The 27,358-nt window shown below is 46.1% G+C and overlaps 1 protein-coding gene and 1 pseudogene across 1 annotated transcript in view; one reads left to right on the top strand and one right to left on the bottom strand.

Annotated features, from left to right (window-relative positions):
• The window catches only part of GABRR2 (gamma-aminobutyric acid type A receptor subunit rho2), a 58,113-nt gene that overhangs the window by 25,809 nt on the left and 4,946 nt on the right, over positions 1–27,358 (bottom strand). Inside the window, exon 2 of the mRNA XM_054491115.2 lies at positions 16,545–16,651. Within this exon, the coding sequence (XP_054347090.2) occupies positions 16,545–16,651 (107 nt within the window). The remainder of the gene's footprint in view (positions 1–16,544; positions 16,652–27,358) is intronic.
• Positions 18,556–19,883, top strand: LOC129038315 (tubulin beta-3 chain-like; annotated as a pseudogene).

Below are 27,358 nucleotides of genomic sequence, written 5' to 3' on the forward strand. Positions count from 1 at the left end.
AGTGTGGCAAAGTAAACTGGGACAGGATCCTGGAAAGGCCTTCTATCCAACCGCAGCCCAAGCCCACCACCAGGCCCACAGAGGCAGCCCGAAGTGGGGCTTCCCACAAGGTCAACCTTCCCAGCTCCACAGGCTTCAGACCAAAGTGGAGAGTGGCAGCTGTCTGCTCACCAGTCTCCCCATTCCAGATCCTCACTTCCCCAGCCCCTCCCAGAGTCCTCCCATTCCCACGATACTGTGCAGCTCCATGTTCTTGACTTCGGGCAGACACGTGGAACTGGTGACTACGGTGCCGACCCCATCCTGTGTGCTGCACACATGGTCACACTCACTAGCCGAGGACAGACTCCTCAAAGCCCAGAGACTTTCATGATTCAACTTGTCATGATTCAGCTTTCTAAGGCTCACTTATCTGATAGGTATAAAGTTCTTTCTCAGTGTTTTCATTTTTATTTCTCTAATTACCAATGAGTCTGATCATTTTTATGTTTCTGGTCCAGGATTTCGTCTTCTGTGAATTGCCCATTTCTATTCTTTGCACATTTTTCTACTGGATTTTAATTTTTTTTTGCTTATTGTAAGGAGAGTTTGCCAAGGATTCTTGTCATCAATAGGTGTTCTTTATCAAGAGTTTTTTCCATATCTATTTAGAGAATCCTATGATTTTCAAAATTAAAGATGTATGAAGTTTTAAAAATGACATATATACATATGACTTGTGATAGCAAAATAGTGGAAACAATTTAAATATCCTTCAATAAGACACTTGGCAAATAAAGTATGATAGATCCATACAGTGGAATAATAAACCATTAAAAATATGAAGAAGTTGTTTATGAGCTGATAGATTCCCAAGATATAGTGCTAAGTAAAAAAAAACCAATGTACACAAGAGTATGTATAGTACAATAACAATGAGAGTATATATAGCCATACAAGAGTACGTATAGCACAATCGTCTAGAAAGTGGGGTGGGGAGAATATATATGCATATTTCATATGCATAAAATAGCTTTGGAAGGACATGAAAAAGATTTTTATAGGCATTTAGGAAAACAGAAGGGATGATTCCCCTGGCTCTGCATGAGCCAAGTACATCCAGGAGGGACAGCGTTTGGAACCAAGAGCTCCCTGTGAATAATAGCACAGGCCCAGGGAGAAGTGTACGGGGTGGGCACGTTCACAATCACACTATATTAGAGTCTGTTGAAGGGCATGGGTTATTGATCTTGTAAAAATTAAAAACTTTCGGAAAACAGTCTTCAACTATTTGAAGGATAGTCATGTGGAAGAGAGACTTCTTCTGAGTAGCACCATAATTACAGCTCTCAAGGTCGTATACGTAGGAGCCTCAGAGAGCCAGATTGGCCCTCAAAATGATGCAAACTCTCCGATGGTCCCACCACTCCAAAGATGGTTGGGGTTGTTTCAAGAGAGAGGGTCACATGCTGTATGATTTCATTTACATGAAGTTCAAGAGTAAGCAAAACTAGTCCATGGAGACAGGTCAGAAAAATGGTTACCCTTGGGAAGGGGTGTGAGGGAGCCTTCTGGGAGCTGGAAAGTTCTGTATCTCGATCTGCATAGTGTTTTCAAGGGTAACTGTTTACATATGTAAAAATTCAAGCTATACACTTAAGACTTGTGCACTTTACATATATATGTCGGTGGTAGGCAGAATAATGCCCCAGAGATTTGTACATCCTCACCTCCAGAACCTGGGGGTGTGTGTGGTTGCATGGCAAAGGAGAACTAAGAACATGTGCAGATAATTAAGGTAGCGAATCAGCTGACCTTACAATAGGGAGAGTAGCCTGAAGTATCCAGGTGGGCCCAATGTAATCACAGGTATCCTTAAATGTGGAAGAGAGAGGCAGAAGAGAAGGTCAGAGTGATGCCATGTTTAAACAACTTAGCCCACTGTTGGCTGGCTTTCACCACAGAGAAAGGGAGCCAGGAGCTACAGAATGTGGACAGCCTCTAGAACCCAGAAGTGCAAGAGAATGGATGCTGCCTAGAACCTCCAGAAAGGAACACGGCCCTGCTGACGCCTTACTTCTAACCCAGCGAGACCCATTCCAGACTTCTGAACCACAGAACTGTAAGATAATACATCTGTGTTGTTTGTGTTGTCTCCGCATTTGTGACAATTTGTTATCAAACTTAGAGGAAAGTAATACAATGTTTTACCTCCCAAAAATTTTTTAGGAGAGTGTCTGAGGTGGACTAGGGAGCGTGCTGGAACAGGGCCACAACAGTTTACCCCTGCATAAACTATAAAGAATATGTTGATGGACGACCTCAGCGTAACATTCAAAGTTCCCTGTCCACAGCGGATTCCCCAGGCACACAGCCCCGTATCCCTCTTCTCTGTGAAAACGAGTTTGCCCGTGGGAAGCCTTGCCCTTTTCCACTGACTCTAAGCTTAATTGTGTGGGGAAACATTTCAGACATTCTTCATCCTTGAGGAAGGAGGTGCCTTCTGCCCTGCCTCTGTGATGTTGGAAAACATCCAGTCCCCAGCAGCACCTGGGCTTCTCCCCATGGAATAGCCCAGGAGTGGCCAGACTGGGCCCAGCTGCCCTGGCATTGCTGGCGCAGGGGAAATGTTGTTACTGGGGGTTATATGGCTTGACTTTGCATTTGCTGCACGTTCCTTTCCTCAAGGGCTTCTTGCAAAGTTTGAGTTAATTTGAAATGTTGGCAATGACTTTTTCCCTCGGTGGGGGTAATCGAACGTTTCAGTTTAAAAATAGACCTGACTTTTCTCATGGTGAGGGCTGGCTCCTAAACAGGTGATGAGCACCATGTGTGAGCATGCGATTGTGGGTGGGGGGTGGGTGAGGCGGCACTCGATCTGTGGCTCCTCCCTCCAGAGCAGCACCACCATCACCTGGGCACTTAGAGATGCAAATTCTTCGGCCGCCCCCAGGCCTGATGAATCAGACACTGTAGAGATGTGTTCAGGGGTCTGGGTTTAAGGTAGCCTGGTGGGTGATGCTGATCCACACTCAAGTTGAAAACCCCTGGATTACTGACCTGGAAGGAGACATTCAGGAGTGAGACTACAACTTGCCATGTCCTGGTGGCTGCTTCCCTTTTGCTGTCAGACTTCCACCATCCCATCTGGACCAGCTACGGGTATCTCCCACTGGCGCGCCCCCTCCTTCCCCACTGCCCTTGCTGAGTGGCAAGACTTTTCCTAGGCGTCGGCCTCTGTCCGTGGGGTGCCCTGCTTGAAGCTCCCTCCCTCTGGGGTCTCTGTGACACAGCTCTCGCCCGACTCCTCCTCTCCCTCCTGAGGGCCTTGGGCCCTTTCTCTTCTCTGCAGATACTCAGCTCTCCGCCCGCACCCCCAACAACCAACTCTCACCCTAAAGCCAATGACAGTCTTCCTCCTGGGCCTATCTCTGATCCAACTCCTACTGCCTAAATGTTTTTCAATGCCTACAAGAGATCTTCAGGGAATATCTGGCCAATTTCTTAAATTTGACCTATCTAAATATTGCATGATCACACTTAGACGTGAAATCTAAAATAGTCAAATTCACAGAAGCAGAGAGTAGAACAGTGGTTGCTAGGGACTGGAGGATGAAGAAAATGAGATATTAATTAAAGTGTACAAGTTTCAGTTATGCAAGGTGAGTAAGTTCTGGTGATCGAATGTACAGCAATGTGACTATAATTAACAACACTGTAATGAGTAGATGGGATTTGCTAAGAGGGTAGACCTTAAGCATTCTCATCACAAAAGAAAATGGTAACTATGTGAGGTGATACATTTATTAGCTTGTTTGTGGTGATTTTATAATATATATGCATATCAAGGCATCAAGTTGTATACCTTAAATATATACAATTTTTACTTGTTAATTATACCTCAAAGCAGAAAACAAAATGAAAAAAAAAAAAACTATGACAGACCTGTCTAATGGGACCCAGCCCTGCCCCACTGCCCAGCAGCCCAGTCCTTCAGGAGCATGGTGACCTCAATGGTCACCTCCACTCGGATGGGGTCATTAAGTACCAGGCAAAGGAAGGAGACTGCCACGAGGGTGGGTGGCTGCAGAGGAGGGGCTGTGTGGGACACAGGGCAGGGAGGGAAGTTTAATTTTAATGGAAGGAGCAAGTAGGAGCGTGTCATGGTGTCAGGTTAGGGCTTGTGTTCCAGAGGGAAGCCGGGGAAGGGTCAGAGGCGTCCCCTCCTTCAAGGGTAGAAGGCCCTGGGAAGAAGCCCAAGGGAGCCCCAGAAGACCAGCTTCTCTCCAGCTCCTGTACCCCATCCCATTTCTCCTAAAATGTAGCAGTGAAGCACTAACCTCACCCAGTGTGGGGAAGACGAGAGGCAGAGCCAGGGAGTTCAAGAAGCAGCTCAAAAAGGAGGCGGCTGCCCCAAAGTGAGCCAGTGCCCTTGCTCTGAGTTGACTCCGTGAGCCTTGGTGGGGCCAGAGGAGCGGCAGTCGGGACCCTGCTGACCAAGCTCCTGTGACTTGGAAGTCCAGGGGTCAAACCTCCTTTAGGGAAGAGGCCACTGAATAAAGCACCAGGAGAGCCAAGGGGGCACGAGGGTCTCCGCTCACAATCTGGGCACCCCAAATGCAGCACACTTGGGTGCTAAAGTAGCCAGCAAGGTGAAAGTTGTGTGACAGAATGACCCTAGAAAGTTCTTCGGAAGGCATCACATTGGAGACAGTCCAGCTGGGGAAGCAACTAGGCAGAAACCTAAGAAGCAGTACAAGTCTTTGCCCTGAGAGAGACCCTCAGAGCCAGGAGCTGTGTGGAGAAGGCACAGGCCCACCGGCTCCTCAGGAACAGGGCCCGTGTCTTTGTCATGTCTGTGTCTGGAGCCTTCGCAGTGCTGCGTGCACCCCCACCCCCATCGCCGCCTCGCACACATTGGCTGCGCTGGCCAGGCTGCGCTAAGTGCTTCCAGCGGGACATCTGAGTCCATCCTCACAACGGCTGGCTAAGGTGGGTGCTGATATCACCCCCATTCCACAGGTGAGGACATGAGGATTAGAAGGTGACTGAGTCACCAACTAGAGGGAGGCACAGCCATGAGCTGATCCCCAGTGGTCTACCTCCAAAGCCCTGTGCTTAATCACTGCCCTGTGTTATGGAGAACATTCTTAATAAATAAAAATATTGTTTACTGAGCACTTCCTATATGCCATGTACTGTACTAGAGACATCACACACATTACTCACTTAATTCTTGGAACTCCCCTCTGAACAGGTGCTATTATTATCCCCACTGTATGAGGCAATTAAGGAACAGAGAGGCTCAAGAACATGCCTGAGGCCACACAGTGAGAGACAGAGCTGAGGTTTGGACTTCTCAAGGTAGTATTGCCTCAGACTGGTGGTTTTCAAACATCTCTGCAAATTTTTTAACACTCCTCCTAGCAAGAGATGAGGTTTAGTTCCCCTCCCCTTGAACCTAGGTGGAAATTGGTAATCAATTCAATGAACAGAATTCAACAGGAATGATGATGGCTGCAAACTTCCATCTGCTGGTTTCTCTTCAGTTGCCATGGAGATCCCAGAGAAACCAGAGAGGGGAGGACCAATGGGGAAAAGCACTTGGCGGGGTTGGGGGGATTCAGAGACAAAAAAAGGAGGGCTAGAGGGGAACCAAAAAGAGGGAAAGGAGGAAACCAGTGAGAGAGAGCAGGGGGGATGATGCCAGGATGCCTGAGGAGCCCCAGCTTTGAGGTCTTCAGCCCAGGCACCAGATTCAAGCATGAAAACACCTTCGAGAGGACCCCATCAGCTGCCACCATCTGACTACAACTGCATGAGAGCCCCATTAGAACTGCACAGCTGAGCCCAGTCAATCCAATTTGTGAGCAAATAAATAAATGCCTGTTATTTTAAGTCACTGTCTTAGGGTGGCTTATTATGCAGGAGTAGATAACCAGAAACCCAGTGTCCATGTTTTATTTTGATTTTGATTTTTAGAGACAGCATCTTACTCTGTTGCCCAGGCTGGAGTACAGATAGCTCACTGCAAGTCTTGAACTCCTGGGCTCAAGTGATCCTCCCACCTCAACCTCCCAAGTAGCTAGGACTACAGGTGTGCACCACCAAGCTCAGCTAATTTTAAAAAATTATTTTTTAATAAAGACCAGGTCTCACTGTGTTGCCCAGGCTGGTTTCAAATTCCAGCTTCAAGAGATCCTCCCGCCTCAGTCTCCCAAAGTGTTGGGATTACAGGCATAAGACACCGTGCCCAGCTAATGTTTTTAATCACTACACTGTGAACAAACTAATCAATAAGTGAATGAAAGAATGAATCAATGATGTCAAAGGAAAAAAAAGGTCATATACTGAGTTCAAAACAGCCGAGAGATGCTTCATGTAAGAGGAAAGAGATTAAGCTGGGCTCTAGGCATGGTGAGTCCGTCAGAAGGAGCAAGATCATGCAGTGGGGTGCTGTGAACAAATGCTCACAGGCAGAAAGAAGCACAGATGTGCAGGGCCAGAGGGCATCCTAGGAGAGAAGAGGCCTTTCCTGGGAGGAGAGGAAGTGAGCAGAGGAGGCAGTGGGCCAGGCTGCGGAGAGGTATTGAGATCCAGCTGCATTGCATCCTGTAGAACAGGGGAAGCCTTGAAGCTTCAGAGGGAGCAGTGCTGAGGAAGGGGTGTTTGGAAAGTGAGCCTGCCTAAGAGATATGGGAGAGCCAGAGGTGATGCTGGAAGATTAAGGCCATGGTGTTGGGGGATGGCAGTATTTTCAACTTTATCAATATCACTCCCTAAAGAGAGAATTTAACTTGAATTTGAATTAATTCTGATTTAAATTAAATACTAAGGATAAGATTTTGTCAGAGAGGGTGCAGCTAGGATTCCTTCACCGTCCAAGATCATGTGGAGAACATGGGTGTAAGGGATGGGGGGGCACAGCAGAGCAGGGGAATAAGGGACAGATCTGAATTACAGTCTGATGGATGGATTGATATAACTTGATTGATCTGGAAGGGGAAGGGTGAGGAGGAGGGCAAAATCAACAAGGGCTTTGTCTTAGTTCATTTTGTGTTGCTGTAACAGAATACCTGAGGCTGAGTAATTTATAAAGAAAAGAAGTACATTTAGCTCATGATTCTGGTGGCCAGAAAGTCCAAGAGCATGGCGCCCACATCTGTTTGGCTTCTGGTGAGGGCCTTGTGCCACGTCACAACATAGCAGAGAAGCAGAAGGAGAAGTGGGTGTGTGCAGGGACCAAGGCACAACCTTGCTTTATAACAACCTACTCTTATGGGAACTCTTTGATTCCTGAGAGAACTGATCCAGTCTCTTGAGAGTGAGAACTCACTCACTATCAAGAGAACAAACAGTGCCAAGTGGAGCTCCATGACCCAAACACTTCCCATTAGGCCCATCAGCATTTTAGAGACCCTGTCTCTAAAAACAAACTGTAAAATGCTATATATCCCTATCCTGCTGTTTTGACGAATACACCTTCCTATCAGCCCAGAATGGCTCAGTCCAGCTTCAGAACTTGCAGACTCCACGGAGTTCCAGGCTGATGTGTGCCAGCACAGGCAGACTGGGCCCAGCACATGAGCTGCCTTTCTTCTTTTCCTGCCACAGCAGGTCCCTGCACAGGGAAGAGCCTCTATGCACGCATGTGGTCACCCTGCCCACATATTTAAGCCATTCACTCCCCTTGAAACAGCCACCCCCAGCCACTTCTCAGGACCAGGGGCTGGCACAGGCAATGCAGCAGTGCCCTCGGGGGCTCGCCTGGAAAAGAGGCATGCACAGGCCCTGGAGGCAGGCTCAGGGCTGTGTAGACAGTGATTCTGGGGCCCAGTGCCCAAGTTGGCCGGGAAGGGCAGGAGCAGCAGGAGGGCAATCTCCCCTGGGCCTCACAGACTCGACACTCTGAGCCAGGTGTGTGGCCTGACCAGGGCCCCTCTTGCCTGGGTCTGAGGCTGCCACTGACAACAGGTCCTTGCCCTCCACCTCCTGCTTGGTTCTGTCAATGAAGGCGCCAGTCGGTATCAGAAGGCAGGAGGTATCAGAAGAGAGGAGGAGGATGAAGGGAATGGCTTCTCCTGCATCACTCTTGGCCCAGCTACGGGCTGCATCCTTCTTTTGAAGGCCACAGCTCCCATCGGGCAGCTTTTTCCAAAAGCTACAGCTCTTTTCCAGGCTCAAGTAACTGCTTCCTCCTCTCACATTCAGGCCCGGACTGGCAATGGCTCCACATTCTTTGCAGCCTCTGGGGCTTTGCCAGAACTGCTAGTTTCCTTTGACCCTGCCCATGCTTCTGTAAACGCACCTTCACTAGGCTCTCTTCAATGACCCCTTGGAGCGTGCCAGCTGCTTCCTGTTACTATATCCTTTCCTCATTGCTTTTCCTCAGTGCTCTATCTCAGTGAATGGCCTCACCCAAGTCACACACTCAGGAGGTGCTCCAGGTTCCTCTGATTCTGTGGGATACCAAGACCTGGCTCTCTTCCCTCTGTAGCATCTCTCAGGTCCCCCCACTTCTTTCTGTGGTCTTCAGCCCCTCATCAGCTGTGGCCTGGAGCATCCCTGAAGGGTCCAGCCCGTGCCCTGCATACAATCTCAGCCCCTCTAGCCTCTTCCATGCAGGCCTACAGTGAGCTTCCTAAAGCCCAAGACGCATCCTGTTGCTCCTTAGCTTAGGCTGTGCTGCCGAGAGTCTGAACTCAGCAAAGCCCTCCAAGAGCAGCGCTGCCCATTGCTCCAGCCTTCTCTTGGTATGCCCCAGCCCTGCACTCCCTCCTGTCTACACACGCACACACTAGATACAATCCAGTCACGTGGACCTGCTCCTGCTCCCTGACACTTCACTGCTTCCTGCTCCGGGGTATATCCTTCTTCCTGCTTTTTCCTCACCGCTGGTGCTCATGCACTGGGTATCCTTCCAGATTCACTGCAAGTGCCACCGCCTGGATGCAGGCTTCTGCAATCTCCTCTCGGGGCAGAACTGACCATTCCCTCCTTTCTCCTGCTCCATCAGTAGAGACACCCTATATCACTTCTGTCATACTTGATTACACTTAATCATTTATCTGTTTTCCACCAGTAGACCATCAGCTTCTTGAGAACAATATTTCATTTCATGCAAAGTAATTTAATGTAAAAAGAGTTCCAATAGTATGAGCTTCCCAGGCAAGGGTGGCTCTTCCCCAGGGCAGCCCTTCCCTTGTGCCCCTGATCAGACCCTGCTGTGTACCCCAACAGCTCCCCAGCCTTTTCTTCCCAGTGGCCCTCACAATTTGACATCTCCACATGAGGATTTCATTAAACTGCCCTTCCAACTAAAGCATAAACTCCAAGGACTATGTCTGTCTTGCTCCCTACTGGGTCCCTAGGACCAAGGACTGCCCAACACATAGCAGCAGCTCAAAAAATACATATGTGTCTTATGAAAAAACCATTTTGGTTGGAGAACCTGACCTACTTTGTTGTCTCCATTTTTTTCCCGGCCATTCTGACAAACTCCCTGGATATATTTCAAAAGATTCCATGATGATACTATATCCCTCCAGTATCTCCCATCTATGCAGTTTGAGTTAAAAATCAGCATTGTGCTGGTGGAAGTGTAAAATGGTGCAGCCGCTGTGGAAAACAGCATGGCGGTTTCTCAAAAAAAAAAATTATATATATATATATATGTTCATCTCTCTATATATAATATACCTATTATATATATATATATATATATATGCTCATCTATTGCTATATGATCTAGCAATCCCACTTCTGGGTATATTTCCAAAAGAATCAAAAGTAAGGCCTTGAACAGATATTTGCACATCCGTATTCATAGCAGCACTATTCACAATAGCCAAAAAGAAGAAACAACACAAATGTCAATCAACAGATGAATGGATACACAAAATGTGGTATACATATCCAGTGGAATATTCAGCCTTTAAAAAAAGGAAATTCTGTCACATACTACAACATGTACCTTGAAGACATTATGCTAGATGAAATATGCCAGTCATAAAAGCCACTCAAAAGTAGTATAATTCCTATATGAAGTAGTTAGAATAGTCAGTTATGGAGACAGAAAGTTGAGTGGTGCTTGCCAGGGGCTGAAGGGGTGAGAGAGAAATAGGGAATTCTTATTTAATGAATATAGAGTTTCTGTTTGGAAAGATGAAAAAAGTTCTGGAGATGGATGGTGGCGATAGTTGTGTAACAATGTGAATATACTTAATGCCACTGAACAGTACACTCAAAAATGGTCAAAAGGGTCAATTTTATATTATATATTTCTCCACAATTTTTAAAATGAAATTTAAAAGAAAATCAGGGCTGGGCACAGTGGTTCATGTTCATGTCTAGCACTTTGGGAGGCTAAGGCTGGCAGATCACTTGAGCCCAGGAATTTGAGACCAGCCTAGCAACATGGCGAAAACCTGTCTCTACACAAAATATAAGAAATTAGCCAGGCATATTGGTGCACACCTGTAGCCCCAGCTACTCAGGAGGCTGAAGTGGAAGGATCACCTGAGCCCGGACAGTTGAGGCTGCAGTAAGCTCTGATCCTGCCACTGCATTCCAGACTAGGCAACAGAGCGAGACCATGTCTCAAATAAATAAAATAAATAAAAGAAGATCAGCATTGCAGCATTTCTCCCAACAAAAGGAGGAGAAACCCTGTGCCCCTGGAGGTTCTAACCAGGACATACTACCTAATCAAACAGCTGGTTGCTTAGACAAGGTATTTTTGTTTCAACTGATCCATGGGATTATTAGGAAGCTGACAGATTTTTAATCTTTTCTCTTTCTAGACTAAAAAGGTCACCCAACGGGTATCTAGTCCTAAGCTGATTCCTCTCTCTCAACTACTTTTAATTTTTAAAAAATATTTTGTTTAAAAACTTGGTGCTTGGGTCCCACCCCCAGAGATTCTGATTTAATTGGTCGGGGGTATAGTCTGAGCATGATAATTTTTTGCTGTTGTTTTTGAGCCAGAGTCTCACTCGTTGCCCAGGCTGGAGTGCAGTGGCGCAATCTCGGCTCACTGTAACCTCTGCCTCCTGAGTTCAAGCAATTATCATGCCTCAGCCACCCAAGTAGCTGGGACTACAGGCGTGTGTCACCACACCAGGCTAAATTTTTGTATGTTTAATAGAGATGGGTTTTCACCATGTTGACCAGGTTGGTCTCAAACTCCTAGCCTCAAGTGATCCACCCACCTCGACCTCCCAAAGAGCTGGGATTACAGGCATGAGTCACCACACCCAGCCTCTATCAACTACTTTTAAACACCATTCCAAAGGAAGTCCCTCTTAGAGAAATAACATGGGAATGAGGACATAGTCCACAACAATATTGACGATATTGAGGGACATCTTTGCTCAAATGACCTGCTTAGTGTGGTGGGTGCTACTGGAAGGGGGTGTTAGGCTGGGCCTGCACTTTGGGTGGGTTGGGCCCAGGCTCTACTTTTTTTTTTTTTTAATACTTTAAGTTCTAGGGTACATGTGTACAACCTGCAGGTTTGTTACATATGTATACATGTGCCATGTTGGTGTGCTGCACCCATTAGCTCGTCATTTACATTAGGTATATCTCCTAATGCTATCCCTCCCCCCTCTCCCCACCCACGACAGGCCCTGGTGTGTGATGTTCCCCTTCCTGTGTCCAAGTGTTCTCATTGTTCAATTCCCACCTATGAGTGAGAACATGCGGTGTTTGGTTTTTTGTCCTTGCGATAGTTTGCTCAGAATGATGGTTTCCAGCTTCATCCATGTCCCTACAAAGGACATGAACTCATTCTTTTTTATGGCTGCATAGTATTCCATGGTGTATATGTGCCACATTTTCTTAATCCAGTCTATCATTGATGGACATTTGGGTTGGTTCCAAGTCTTTGCTATTGTGAATAGTGCTGCAGTAAACATACGTGTGCATGTGTCTTTATAGCAGCATGTTTTATAATCCTTTGGGTATATACCCAGTAATGGGATGGCTGGGTCAAATGGTATTTGTAGTTCTAGATCCTTGAGGAATCACCACACTGTCTTCCACAATGGTTGAACTAGTTTACAGTCCCGCCAACAGAGTAAAAGTGTTCCTATTTCTCCACATCCTCTCCAGCACCTGTTTTTTCCTGACTTTTTAATGATTGCCATTCTAACTGGTGTGAGATGGTATCTCATTGTGGTTTTGATTTGCATTTCTCTGATGGCCAGTGATGATGAGCATTTTTTCATGTGTCTGTTGGCTGCATAAATATCTTTTGAGAAGTGTCTGTTCATATCCTTTGCCCACTTTTTGATGGGATTGTTTTTTTCTTGTAAATTTGTTTGAGTTCATTGTAGATTCTGGATATTAGCCCTTTGTCAGATGAGCAGATTTCAAAACTTTTCTTCCATTCTGTAGGTTGCCTGTTCACTCTGATGGTAGTTTCTTTTGCTGTGCAGAAGCTCTTTAGTTTAATTAGATCCCATTTGTCAAGTTTGGCTTTTGTTGCCATTGCTTTTGGTGTTTTAGACATGAAGTCCTTGCCCATGCCTATGTCCTGAATGTATTGCCTAGGTTTTCTTCTAGGGTTTTTATGGTTTTAGGTCTAACATTTAAGTCTTTAATCCATCTTGAATTAATTTTTGTATGAGGTGTAAGGAAGGGATCCAGTTTCAGCTTTCTACATATGGCTAGCCAGTAGGGAATCCTTTCCTCATTTCTTGTTTTTGTCAGGTTTGTCAAAGATCAGATGGTTGTAGATGTGTGGTATTGTTTCTGTGGGCTCTGTTCCGTTCCATTGGTCTATATCTCTGTTTTGGTACCAGTACCATGCTGTTTTGGTTACTTTGGGGGCCCAGGCTCTACTTCTAACTAGATGCCTGTCAGGGGCTGCTTCCAGGGAATGAGACACCTTCTATCACCTGCACAGAGTCACCTTTGTACTGTCTGTGCAGCCTCCTTTCTCACAGACACCTGCCCATGAGGCGCTGAGTGAAATGGGGACACCCAGGAGCACCTGCAGGGAAGGCTTCTTGGCTCTAAGCCATCTTCAAATGCTCCCATAGGGTACAGGTTATAAAGATCACTGAAAGCACAAGCAGTGGGAATCCTCATCCTGCGATCATCCCACCTTGCCTGGCTGGCCAGAACTCTGGGTGTCTTATTTATGGGCTCATGGAGACAGGGAGCCCTGGTACCTCACTATGTGCTCTCCTCCCCCCGTTTCATCCAAGTGACATCTGGGCATCCAGGAAGGCCCTGCAGGAGATCACATGTGCCCAGAGGACCAACTGCCATGGGGAGGAGACTGGAAGGAAGGAGGAGTGGCCCCCACCTATGCTGTGGTGGCTGAAATCTTGACTTCTATGGAAGGTGATGCCTCTTTCCTTAGCAGCTTCCCCAAACTCAGAGCCCTCCTCAGGGTCAGAAGCTTACCCAGGCAGGGGCAGTGAGCAGTCCTGACCCTCCATGTTCTGGAGGGCCCCGCAGAAGGGCCCAGCAGATGCAGTGGTCACACCACAAGAAGTCCACTTTGCTCCTGGAACTGGCTTGAGGAAGGAGCAGCCTGATGGGGACTGTGGCGTGTTGCAGCATTCTGCTCAGAGTCAGGGTTTCTGGGAACATGGCAGGATTTCATCTGCCATTCCCAGAGCTAGCTCCTGGTGGGAGCATTTTCATAAGGCTTTCGGTTTTGCAGCTGATGTCACAAAAGAAACCTAAGTTCTGCTTCTGGCTGTTCAGTGGCCATCACCTAACTCCTGGGACCCCAGGCTCTTCTTCTACATACTGAAGGTACTGACCAGGTGATGGCCCAGGCTCCTGATAGCATCACTAGCCTTGGGTAAAAAGGTACAACACGTTGTTCGGAATAGCACCCATACCCAGTGCACACCCACAAAAGACCACACTGAGGCACGGCCACATTATGACTTTTGAGGATCCTGGGCACTTTTGCTTCATGGGCCTCTTCCTCTACAAAAACATACCAAAAAGCATATTTTATGACTGTGTTGGTTTAATGATGAACATATTAATAGTATATATCAAAACAACTTGTGCTTAAAAGTTTGTTTTTCTTAATTTAAGATAAAGCAAAAACATTTTGTTGTGGGCCCCAGGCAGCGTGCCTATGCCGCCTAATGGATATGTCAACTCTGCTTCAAGACATGCAAGAAGGAGACAAGATAGGGACCCAGCTAGGAGGGGGGTCCAACCTCAGCTGACCTGGGACATTTACTTCACCTCTCTGTGCCTCAGTTTCCTCATCTGGGGACAATAATGGTATCTACTTCATAGAATTGATGAGATGATTAAAATAACATTATATATATATGTACCTTGATTAGAATGGTGCCTGGCACAAAAAAAAATCACTATGAAAGTGGTAGTTGTGGCTGGGCACAGTGGCACATGCCTGTAATCCCAGCACTTGGTGAAGCTGAGGCGGGTGGATCACTTGAGATCAGGAGTTCAAGACCAGCCTGGCCAACATGATGAACCCCTGTATCTACTAAAAATACAAAAAAATTGGCCAGGCATGGTGGTGCATGCCTGCGATCCCAGCTATTCAGGAGGCTGAGGGAGGAGAATCGCTTGAACCTGAGAGGCAGAGGTTGCAGTGAGCTGAGATTGTGCCACTGCACTCCAGCCTAGGCAACAAAGTGAAACTCCGTCTCAAAAAAAAAAAAAAGTGGTAGTTGTCATGCATATTATTGTTGGTTATTGCGATTCCTAGCCACTGTACCCCTCTGTACTCTTAACTGTTGCTGTGCAAGAAAAGTGGAGCTTCCTGCTTTTGGGGATGCCTTGCTTAGACGTCCTGGAGCAGATGCAGCTATTTTAAAGCTGCTTATTAGTATAACTTTATTTTCGTAAAATTCCTTGGCAGGCTTGCCCATGACGAATCCCCGAGGAAACCCAAGAGCTACCAGAAATATGGTGGCCTCTTCTTGACCTTCCGTGGGCGTCAATCAGGTTGCGGTTGGGAGGGAGGTGAGTCACAGGCCTGTAATCTGCCACCTGCTTTTCTCCTTCTGCTTAGCAGGTGTCAGAGCTCAGGGAATTTAGTGGGAGGCTTTGAGGCCTTTTAAAATGCATAGGCCTCTGGGATAAATTAATTTCTTAATCCCTTAACAGTCACACAAGAGGAAGGTCTGACAGCTGGGTTTTTCAGAGGGTACAGGAACAAATGTCTGTCAGGGGTTTTACATACATTATCTTGTTTAATCTGGACAACAACCCCATACGTGAGGATTACTCTTGCCATTTTATAAACAAACAAATGGAGGCTCAAAGGATTGGTGACCTGCCTGGAGGTCACAGCTACTCCTTTTTACTGCCCCAGAACGATGGGACCTACTAGAGGATCAAGGGCAGAGAAAAAGGAGAAAGGGAAGCCAGCCTGCCTGGGTCTGTCTTGGCCAAGGTTCATCAACTGAAATTCTTGGGGCCTCAGCTTCCCCAAGAGGAGATGAAAGTTGGCCCAGGGATCGCGTACATTCTGCTATTCTTACCCCACTCTCTGCGTAGTCAGAGCAGATGACTGACTCCTTTCCTAGCTGCTATGGCCTGAATGTTTATGTCCCTGCCAAATGTATATGTTGCAATCCTAACCCGCAATGGGATGGTACTAGGAAGTGGGCCCTTTGGAAGGTGATGAGATCCTGAGGGTGGAGCCCTCACCAGTGGGATTAGTGCTCTTATAAAAGAGGCCCCAGAGAGCTGCTTGCCCCATCCACTATGTGAGGTTACAGTGAGAAGGCACTGTCTATGAACAGAAAGTGGGCCCTCACCACACATGGAACCTGTTGGCACCTTGATCTTACTACCGGCCTCTGGAACCATGAGAAATACGTTTCCATTGTCTATAAGCTGCCCAGTCTATGGTGTTTTGTGTGAAAGCCAGAACTAAGACACTGTCCCCCTTCTCCATAGCATTTCTCTAGTTCCTGGGAAGGGCAGCCACTGGCCATGCCTCCCCTCCCTGACCCCAAGAGTAACAGAGCACCTTTGGGGGCAGGTGTTCAAGGAATCTTTGTAATGAGTTAAGCTGTTGTTGCTGCATTGGAAAACAGGTGACTCCATCAAAACAGCAAACTCCCAGCTAGTCATGGCAACAAAGTTACAATGCCTTGTTCAGAATTCCACCTACACCCAGACACACGCACATGTGCCAAAATAGTTCAGAGGCAGGGCCACGCTAGGACTTTTGAGGATCCTGGGCACCTCTGCCTTCATGGGCCTCTTCCTCTATAAAAATGACAGAGGAGCTATTTTGTGTCCTGATTCTCCTTGCCTGCTCTTATTTTTGTAGGACAAAAAAGTTGGCAGCTGCAGGGCCTGTCTCCTTTGTGAATGTAAATGGCTTAGTCACTGGCGGGCCCTCTTTAGTCTACGGCCCTCTCCACTACTTCCTGCTCTTTTCTCCTTGGGAAAATTAGGGACTCAGGAAGTGGAGTCGGGTTTATCTGAGTGGGAAAATTGCACCATCTGAGGAAGGGCTGTGCCAGAGGGAGCCAGAGAGGGCAGCACCTCACATCCATGGGGCCAACCTCCCACCTGGCATCAAGGAAGAACAGTCCTACCTCCAAAGGCGGGCCTCATGCTGAAGTCGTGCTCGTCCACTCTGAGAAGCTGCTGAGGCTTTCCCTTCCGGATCTTGGTCACATCAAGGTTCTTCTTATATAAGTGACTGTGAAGACAAGCAAGAAACTATTTTCCATCGGCTCATCAATGCATTGAGTGAGATGATTTGGGTGATTACTCCCTGCAAGATCTACCTGTTAGGCACCTTTTCTCCATTCTCCTTCTTGGTCCAGAGGAGGAGGAGGGCTGAAGGACCCTCCACACACACGCCAGATCCTCACAGGTAGACTGACCTGAGGACCAGGTGCTTCTGGAGCCTTCTGAAAGTGGATGCCCTCCTGGGCAGGACAACATTCTACCTTGGTAAAGGCTATAATTGGATGAAAATGGTTGGATTGGCTGCTAGCTAGACTAATAAAGAAGAAAAGGGAGAAGATCAAAATAAACACAATTAGAAATGAGAAAGGGGGCTAGGGGCAGTGGCTCACACTTGTAATCCCAGCACTTTGGGAAGCTGAGGTGGGCGGATTGCTTGAGGTCAGGAGTTTGAGACCAGCCTAGCAAACATGATGAAACCCCATTTCTGCTAAAAATACAAAAATTAGCTGGGCATGGTGGCACACACCTGTAGTCCCAGCTACTCAGGAGGCTAGGGCACAAGAATCACTTGAACCAAGGAGGCAGAGGTTGCAGTGAGTGGAGATTGCACCACCCGGGTGATAGAATGAGACTCTGTCGCAAAAAAACAAACAGAAATGACAAAGGGGATGTTACCACTGACCCCACAGAAATACAAATAACCATCAGAGACTACCGTGAACAACTCTGTGTACACAAACTAGAAAACCTAGAAGAGATGGATAAATTCCTGGACACATACACACCCCACACCAAATAGTGAACCAGGAAGAAATTGATTCCCTGAATAGACCAATCATGAGCTCCGAAGTTGAACCTACCAACAACAACAACAAAAAAAGCCCAGGACCTGATGTATTCACAGCCAAATTCTACCAGATGTGCAAAGAAGAACTGGTACCATTCCTACTAAAACTATTCCAAAAAATTGAGGAGACGGGACTCCTCCCTAGTTCATTCTATGAGGCCAGCATCATCCAGATACCAAAACCTGGCAGAAACACAACCAAAAAAAAAGAAAGCTTTAGGCCAATATCCTTGATGAACGTTGAGGCAAACAACCCTCAACAAAATATGTGCAAACCGAATCCAGCAGCCCACCAAAAAGTGAATCCACCACAATCAAGTAGGCTTCAACCCCAGGATGCAAGTTTGGTTTAACATACGCAAATCAATAAATGTGATTCATCACATAAAACTAAAAACAAAAGCCACATTATTATCTCAATGGATGCACAAAAGGCTTTCGATAAAATTCAATATTCTTTCATATTAAAAACTCTTAATAAATTAGGTATTAAAGAAACATACTTCAAAATAGTAAGAGACATCTATGACAAACCCATAGCCAACATCATACTCAATGGGCAAATGCTGGAAACATTCCCCTTGAAAACCAGCACAAGACAAGGGTGCCGTCTCTCACCACTCCTATTCAGCACAGTATTGTAAGTCCTGGCCAGGGCAATCAAGAAAGAAAACAAAATGAAGGGCATCCAAATAGGAAGAGAGGAAGTCAAACTATTCTTGTTTGCAGATGATGTGATTCTATATCTAGAAAACCCCGTAGTTTTGGCCCAAAAGCTCCTTTAGGTGATAAACAACTTCAGCAAAGTTTTGGGATACAAAATCAATGTAAAAAATCACTAGCATTCCTATGTGCCAGCAATGGTCAAGCCTAGAGCCAAATCAGGAATGAAATCCCATTCATGATTGCCACAAAAAGAATAAAATGCCTAGGAATACAGCTAACCAGGGAGGTGAAAGATCTCTACAATGAGAATTGCAAAACACCACTCAAAGAAACCAGAGATGTCCGCAGCCAGCCCAGCCCGCCTGCCTGTCCACAGCCGCCTGCCAGACGAGCCCAGCATGAGGGAGATCGTGCACATTCAGGCCAGCCAGTGCGACAACTAGATCGGGGCCAAGTTCTGAGAAGTCATCAGTGATGAGCATGGCATAGACCCCAGCGGCAACTACGTGGGAGACTCGGACTTGCAGCTGGAGCAGATCAGCGTCTACTACAACAAGGCCTCTTCTCACAAGTATGTGCCTCGGGCCATTCGTCGACCTGGAGCCCAGGACAGTGTCTGCTCAGGGCCTTTTGGACATTTTTTCAGGCCTGACAATTTCATCTTTGGTCAGAGTGGGGCCGGCAACAACTGGGCCAGGGGTCACTACATGGATGGTGCGGAGCTGGTGGATTCCGTCCTGGATGTGGGAAGGAGTGTGAGAACTGCGACGGTCTGTAGGGTTTCCAGCTGACCCTCTCGCTGGGCGGGGGTACAGGCTCGGGCATGGGCATGCTGCTTATCAGCAAGGTGCATGATGAGTATCCCGATGGCATCATGAACACCTTCAGCGTAGTGCCCTCGTCCAAGGTGTCAGACACTGTGGTGGAGCCCTACAACCCCACGCTGTGCATCCACCAGCTGGTGGAGAATACAGATGAGACCTACTGCATCAACAACGAGGCACTCTACGACATCTGTGTCAGCACCCTCAGACTGGCTACGCCCACCTACGGGGACCTCAGCCGCCTGGTGTTGGCCACCATAAGCGGGATCACCACCTCCTTGTGCTTCCCGGGCCAGCTCAACACAGACCTGCACAAGCTGGTTGTGAACATGGGTGCCCTTCCCCCACCTGCACTTCTTCATGCCTGGCATGAAGCCCAGGCAGCCAACATTACCAGGCCCTGACAGTGCCCGAGCTCACCCAGCAGATGTTTGACACAAAGAACATGATGGCTGCCTGCGGCTGACGCCACAGCTGCTACCTGGCAGTGGCCATCGTGTTCCAGGGCTGCGTGTCCATGAAGGAGGTGGACGAGCAGATGCTGTCCATCCAGAGCAAGAACAGCAGCTACTTCGTGGAGTGGATCCCCAACAACATGAAGGTGGACATATGCGACATCCTGCCCCCCAGCCTCAAGATGTCCTCCACCCTCATCGGCAATAGCACAGGCATCCAGGAGCTGTTCAAGCATCTCAGAGCAGTTCACGGCCATGTTCCAGCACAAGGCCTTTCTACACTAGTACATGGGTGAGGGCATGGACGAGATGGAGATCACCGAGGCCAAGAGCAACATGAATGACCTGATGTCCGAGGACCAGCAGTACCAGGACTCCATGGCCCAGGAGGAGGGTGAGATGTCTGCAGATGAGGAAGAGGAGTTGGAGGCCCAGGGCCCCAGGTGAAGCTGCTTGCAGCTGGAGTGAGGGGCAGGTGGCAGCCGGGGCCAAGGCCAGCAATGTCTGACCTCCAGAGCCATCTTGCTGTCGACACTGTCCCCAGCTTTCCCCCACCAGCTTGCCACTCACCCTAGGGCTCCCTTGCCACCCTCCTGCAGTGTTTACACCCGTCCTCCCCACCTAGGCCACGTGTGTGCTGCTCCTGTCTCTGTCTTATTGCAGCTCCAGGCCTGACATTTTATAGATTTGTTTTTTACTGGTTTGTGTTTATATTTTCAGGGATACTTAATAAATCTGTTGCTGTCAGATAAAGAAATCAGAGATGACACAAAGAAATGAAAATACATTTCATGCTCATGGATAGGAAGACTCAATATCATTAAAATGGTCATACTGCCTAAAACAATTTATAGATTCAATGCTATTTCTATCAAACTACCAAAGATATTCTTCACAGAACTAGAAAAAAGTATTTTAAAATTCATCTGGAATCAAAAAAAGAGCCCAAATAGCCAAAACAATCTTAAGGGGGGGGAAAAAAAAAAACAAAAACCAAAGCTGGAGACATCACATTACCTGACTTCAAACTATACAACAAGGCTATGGTAACCAAAACAGCATGGTACTGGTACAAAAACAGGCACATAGACCAAAGGAACAGAATAGAGAGCCCAGAAATAAGCCTACACACCCACAGCCATCTGATCTTATGCAAAGCTGACAAAAGCAATAAGGCAAGGACTCTTCATTCAATACGTGGTGTTATAAGAACCGGCTAGCCATATGCAGAAGATTGAAATTGGACCCGTTTTTTACACCGTATACAAAAATCAACTCAAGATGGATTAAATACTGAAGTATAAAACTCAAAACTATAAAAACCCTGGAAGACAACCCAGGCAATACCATTCCAGACACAAGAAGTGGAAAAGATTTCATGATGGAGACACCAAAAGCAATTGCAGCAAAACCAAAAATTGAGAAATGGAATCTTATTAAACTTAAGAGCTTCTGCACAAAAAAATAAAGTATCAACATAGTAAATAGACACCCTACAGAATGTTAGCTATGCAGCTAACAAAGATCTAATATCCAGCATCTATAAGGAACTTAAATTTACAAGAAAGAACAAACCCCACTAAAAAGTAGGCAAAAAGTGGGCACAGTGGCTTATGCCTGTAATTCCAGCACTTTTGAGAGGCTGAGGCAGGAGGATCACTTTGAGAGGATGAGGCAGGCAGATCACTTGATGTCGGGAGTTCGAGACCAGCCTGGCCAACATGATGAAACCCCGTCTCTACTAAACAAAAGTTAGCTGGGTGTGGTGGTGTGCGCCTGTAATCCCAGCTATTTGGGACGCTGAGGCACGAGAATCACTTGAACCTGGGAGGCAGAGGTTGCAGTGAGCTGAGATCGTGCCACCACACTCCAGCCTGGGTGAGAGAGTGAGACTCCATCTCAAAAAAAGAAAAAAAAAAAGAAAAAAAGTGGGCAAAGGACATGAACAGATGCTTTTCAAAAGAAGACATACACTCAGCCAAAAAACATATGAAAAACAGTTCAATAACACTGATCATTAGAGAAATGCAAATCAAAACCACAATGAGATACCGTCTCGCACCAGTCAGAATCACTATTATTAAAAAGTCAAAAAATAACAGATTCTGGTGGGGTTGCAGAGAAAAGAGAACGTTTATACACTGTTGATGGGAATATAAATTAGTTCAACCATTGTGGCAAGCAGTGTTGTGATTCCTCAAAAAGTTAAAAACAGAACTACCATTCTAGCCGGCAATCTCATTACTGGGTATATAACTAAAGGAATACAAATTGTTTTCCCATAAAGACACATGCATGTTCATTGCAACACTATTCACAATAGCAGAGATATGGAATCAACCTAAATGCTTATCAGTGACAGACTGAATAAAGACAATGTGGTATGGCCACGCATGGTGGCTCACACCTGTAATCCCAGCACTTTGGGAGGCCAAGGCAGGTGGATCGCAGGCCAGGAATTCAAGACCAGGCTGGCCAACATGGCAAAACGCTGTCTCTACTAAAACTACAGAAATTAGCTGGGCATGGTGGTGTACGTCTGTAATCCCAGCTACACAGGAGGCTGAGGCATGAGAATCGCTTGAACCTGAGAGGTGGAGGTTGCAGTGTGCTGAAATTGTGCCATTGCTCTCCAGAAAAAAAGAAAAAGAAAATGTAATACATGTATACCATGAAATACTCTGCAGCCATAAAAAAGAATTTGATCAGCTGGGGGTGGTGGCTCACACGTGTAATCCCAGCACTTGGGAGGCCAAGGCAGGCAGATCACTTGAGCCCAGGAGTTCAAGGCTAGCCTGAGCAACATGGTGCCACATCCAGCTACTTGGGAGGCTGAGGTGGGAAAATCACTTGAGCCCAGGAGGGAGGTCAGGGCTGCAGTGAGCCATGATCATGACACTGCTCTCCAGCCTAGGTGACAAAGAGAACTTGTCTCAGAAAAAAAAAAAAAAAAAAAAAAAAAGCATGAGATTATGTCCTTTAGCTGGAACATGGATGGAACTGGTTGGAGGAACAGAAAATCAAATACCACATGTATTCTTACTTCTGAGTGGGAGCTAAGTGATGAGAACACATGGACACAAACAGGCGAACAAAAGACACTGGGGCCTACTTGAGCGTGGAGGGTGGGAGGAGGGAAAGGGTCAGAAAAAATAACTGTTGAATACGGGGCTTAGTACCTGGGTGTCAAAATCATCTGTACAACAAACCCCTGTGACACGAGTTTACCTCTATACCGCGTCTGCATGTATACCCCTGAACCTAAAATAGAAGTCTTAAAAATAAATAAGAATCTCACCCAGGATAAGTAAATAAATATAAATAAATAAATAAATTTGTGATGAGAAAAAAACAAAAAGAAAATGATTGTGTTGAGTAGTGGAAGATCATTTTTTTTTTTTTTTTTAATTTCTTGGCCAAGTGCAGTGGCTCACATCTGTATTCCTATCACTTTGGAAGGCCCAGGTAGGAGAATGGCTTGAGCCCAGGAGTTTGAGACCAGCCTGGGCAACATAGCAAAACCCCATCTCTTTAAAAAAAAAAAAAAAAAATGTAATAACCGAGTGTGATGGCATACGCCTCTGGTCCTAGCAAATTGAGAGGCTGAGACAGAAGGATCACTTGAGCCTGGGAGGTTGAGGTTGCAATGAGCATTCCAGCCTGAGTAACAGAGTGAGACTCTGTGTTTAAAAAAAAAAAAAAAAAAAAATTCTCGTGATGTTATAAGAATGGTTTTGTGATAAATATACTCCTAAGACAAATATAGTCAAAACTTTTAAATGCTGGTTTTGTCTTTGCCAAATACGATGCTCCTTACTTCAGTCCAGGTCTGCAGAACTCATCCTGGTACAAAGCCTCCCTCCTTAGAAAGACAATTCACAGCCAGTGGAGGACAGAGTTGCTCTGACCACCCAGCTAGGTGGTGCACCCAGAGCTGGAGCCCAGGACACAGCCCTGGTCAGTCCTTCCTCTAAACCAGATGACGGCAAAGGAGTGATTCTCTCTTCTTTCTTTCACACTCACTCTTTCCAGATCATTTTCTTCACCACAACTGCACACTAAAGCAGTCAGATCCAAAATGTTCTAAGGCAATTATCTGCCGACAGTTATTACTAAACAAAAAAAAAAAAAAAAAGAGAGAGAGAGAAAAGGAAAGAAGGAAAGAGGAAAAAAGAAAAAAGATGGAAAGAAGGAAAAAGGAGGAAGAGAAGGAACCTTCACACAGCCAGGCTAATCCACAGTACATTACCTGTTCCTCTTACAGGCTTTTGGTTTGTGCCTGGTACTTAAGTTACTTTGTGTACATGTCTCACTTAGCCTTCTAAGAGCGTTAGGCTAGGGTTTATCTCTGTGTCCCTTGCACTTAGCACAATGCCTGGCATGTAGCAGGCATTCAATAAACAGTAGCAACATGACCACACAAACAACTTCTAGGAGAAATTTAAACCAATTCCATTCTAGTACATTTGGTCAACATCATCTGTAACCCAGATGCTTCTCAGCCTTAACCACACTTGAGAATCATCTCGAGTGGCTTTTAAGAACCATGATGCCCAGGCTGTACCCCAGATCAATCAAATTCACCTCTCTGGGGTGAATTCCCCAGCTATTCCCATGCGATCAAGGCTGAGAATCACTGTCACTCCAAACTTAGCATTTTTAGATCTTGCAATACCTTAATGATAATAAATTCTATGTGGCTTTGTGTTTTGTTGGCTAGACCTATGATTCTCAAACTTAGCTACAGATTGTAATCACCTGGGGAGATATTAAAACCAATGATGCCTAAATCCCACCCCTAGAGATTTGAATTTGACTGGTTGTGATGGAGGTCTCAGCACTGGAAATTTGTTAAAGCTCCTGGGTGATTCCAAGGTAGAGCAACTTTTGAGAACCACTAGGATAAGCCTTAATCCAATGCCTTTGGCGGCATCCTGAGAGTTGCCCAGGGTACCTGTTGATGCTGACAACTTAGGGGTAGCAAGTGAGGAACTGCTAACTCACCTGCTGAAGAAACCAGAGCCCTCAGAGCCTGTGACTCTGTTGTGTGCAGCATATTGAAGGTTTTAAAAATCAATGGAAATTTGGTTTTGAGTGTTCATTGTTTATTTACATATACCTCTATTTTCTTCCCTGTTCTTATCATACTTCATTCACTTTTTTTTTTTTTTTTTTTGAGATGGAGTCTTGCTCTGTCGCCAGGCTGGAGTTCAATGGTTTGATCTCAGCTCACTGCAACCTCCGCCTCCTGGGTTCAAGTGATTCTCCTACCTCAGCCTCCCAAGTAGCTGGAATTAAGGCACCCACCACCACACCCAGCTAATTTTTGTATTTTTAGTAGAGACGGGACCACCATGTTGGTCAGGCTGGTCTCAAACTCCCGCCCTCAGGTGATCTACCTGCCTTGGCCTCCCAAAGTGCTGGGGTTACAGGCATGAGCCATGTGCTCGGCCTTCATTCACTTTTGAGGGCAACAGGTGTGTTTTCTGTTTAAACTCTGTAAGAGAAAAGTGATGGTTTCTTCTCTTGAGGTTCTGATCTTGGAGGCATCCTCCTATGAAATCCTTAAGTTTCATTCCTCACCAGCTCTGCCCAGATGGCATAATTCAATGGGAGGTCTAAAGCTGCACTGATCAATAAAGTGGCCACTAGACACATATGGCTATTTCAATTAATGAAAGCTAAATAAATGACTGTTTGGTTTTTCCATTATTCTAGCCATACATATGTGTTCAATAGCCCCATGCAGCTGGTTGCTACTGTACTGAACAGTGCAGCTGTATAACCTTTCCATTACCTCAGTGTAGTGTGATAATTAAAAAAAAATTAAATAAATAAATAACATTTCCATAATCATCAAAAGTTTTATTGTTTGGTGCTAGTATAAAATTTAGCCTGCCTGCCCCAGATTCCCCTATAAGCCAGGGCTTTCCGATTTACAGCCCTACTCCTAACACTGCCTGGCCCAGCTTCTCACTGCCCCAGACCTCCCAGTCCTTTCCCCACCCCCGTGAGGGTTCAGGAACCACCTGCTTCTCTTGCTCTCCATTTAGTTCCTCCCATCAACCTTGAGGATGTCAACATCCACACAGACAGTTGTCCCACACCCTGGTCACACAGTTCCCCAATTCCTAGACTCAAATTGATTTGTGCAACATATTTTTATAGAGCATCTACTCTGTGCAGACACACGTTTCTATAGAGCCCCTACTCTGTGCAGACACTGCCCGAGCCATGGGGAGGGCATATATTCACGGTCCTCACAGGGCTTCCAACCTAGTCGGGGAGGTGGACAATAAACCAGTGGACAGATAAATCATGTGACAAAGTAGGGTAAGGAATAGAGAGCTATGGGTTGGAATGGAGGGCTGTTTAGATGAGGTGACTGGTGATTCTTCCGAGTCCTAGAGGGAGGGAGGGAGTCATGAGAGGACCTGAAGGAAGTAATTCTGAGAAAACAGCAGAGCAAATGTCCTGAGGAGAGCCTGACTTGCATGAGGACAGCCTCCCATTTGGCAGCCATCTCACTCAGCCACTCTCACATCTGCTTTCCAAACTCACCCACCCTCTCGTCCTTCCACCCTGCTGCTGCCCTCCACGTTGTCCCGCCCTATTTGCACATCCTCCAGACGTGTAGGTGGTGAGGTAACTGAGGCTCAGCAGAAGTGCCTAACGCCCCTTCTCACAGAGTCCTTTGAACCCTGCCCTCATGCCCCCTCCCCGCAGCTTCCTCAGCTTCTCCCCGTTTCACGGCTTATTCTCATCAGTATTCAAGCTGGATTCTAGGCTCTCCTGCCTGGAATTCCAACTAAGCAGAAAACCTATCTAAACTCCACATCTTCCTCTAGCTCTCAATTCATGCAAAATGCATGGAAAGTGATGGCAATATAGGTGTGTTGGTTATATTATTTAAACATTTCCTGTTTTAAAAAAATGTTTAAGACCTTTTTTTAGAGTAATTTTAAGTTTGCAGCATAATTGAGCAGAAGGTACAGAGTTTCTATATGCCCCCTGCCCCTAAACATGCATGGCCTCCCCACTATCAGCATCCCCCCAGGGCGGTGCATTTGTTACAATTGATAATCCTCTATTGACACAGCATTAGCATTAGCACCCATGCTGCTGCTGCTGCTGCTTCTTCTTCTTCTTCTTCTTCTTCTTCTTCTTCTTCTTTCTTCTTTCTTCTTTCTTCTTTCTTCTTTCTTCTTTCTTCTTTCTTCTTTCTTCTTTCTTCTTTCTTCTTTCTTCTTTCTTCTTTCTTCTTCTTCTTTCTTCTTCTTCTTTCTTCTTCTTTCTTCTTCTTCTTTCTTCTTCTTCTTCTTTCTTCTTTCTTCTTCTTCTTCTTCTTTCTTCTTTCTTCTTTCTTCTTTCTTCTTTCTTCTTTCTTCCTTCTTCTTCTTCTTTCTTCTTTCTTCTTCTTCTTCTTCTTCTTCTTCTTCTTCTTCTTCTTCGAGACAGGGTGCTCTGTTACCCAGGCTGGAGTGCGGTGGTGTAATTGTAGCTCACTGCAGCCTCAAACTCCTGGGCTCAAGTGATCCTCCTACCTTAGCCTCCTGAGCAGCTGGGATTAACAGGCACATGCCACCATGCCTGGCTAATTTTTTTTTTTTTTTTTTTTTTTTTTTTTTTTTTTTTGTAGAGACAGGGTCTCACTATATTACTCTTGGCCTCAAGAGATCTTCTTGCTGCAGCCTCCCAAACTGCTGGGATTACAGGCGTAAGGCACCATCCACAGCCTAGTGTTGATATTCTCTGGGTTTGGACAAATGTATAATGATGTATATCCACCATTATGGTATCATATAGAATAGTTTCTTTGCCCTAAAAATCCTCACTGTTCCACCTAAAAAAAACAATTTATTTCTCCCCTCAGTAAATAATTAACTCTTCCAAATAGCCATCTTCCACAGGCTGCTGGTGCT

This window comes from Pongo pygmaeus, chromosome 5 (assembly GCF_028885625.2).
Source record: "Pongo pygmaeus isolate AG05252 chromosome 5, NHGRI_mPonPyg2-v2.0_pri, whole genome shotgun sequence".
Classification (NCBI taxonomy): Eukaryota; Metazoa; Chordata; class Mammalia; order Primates; family Hominidae; genus Pongo; species Pongo pygmaeus.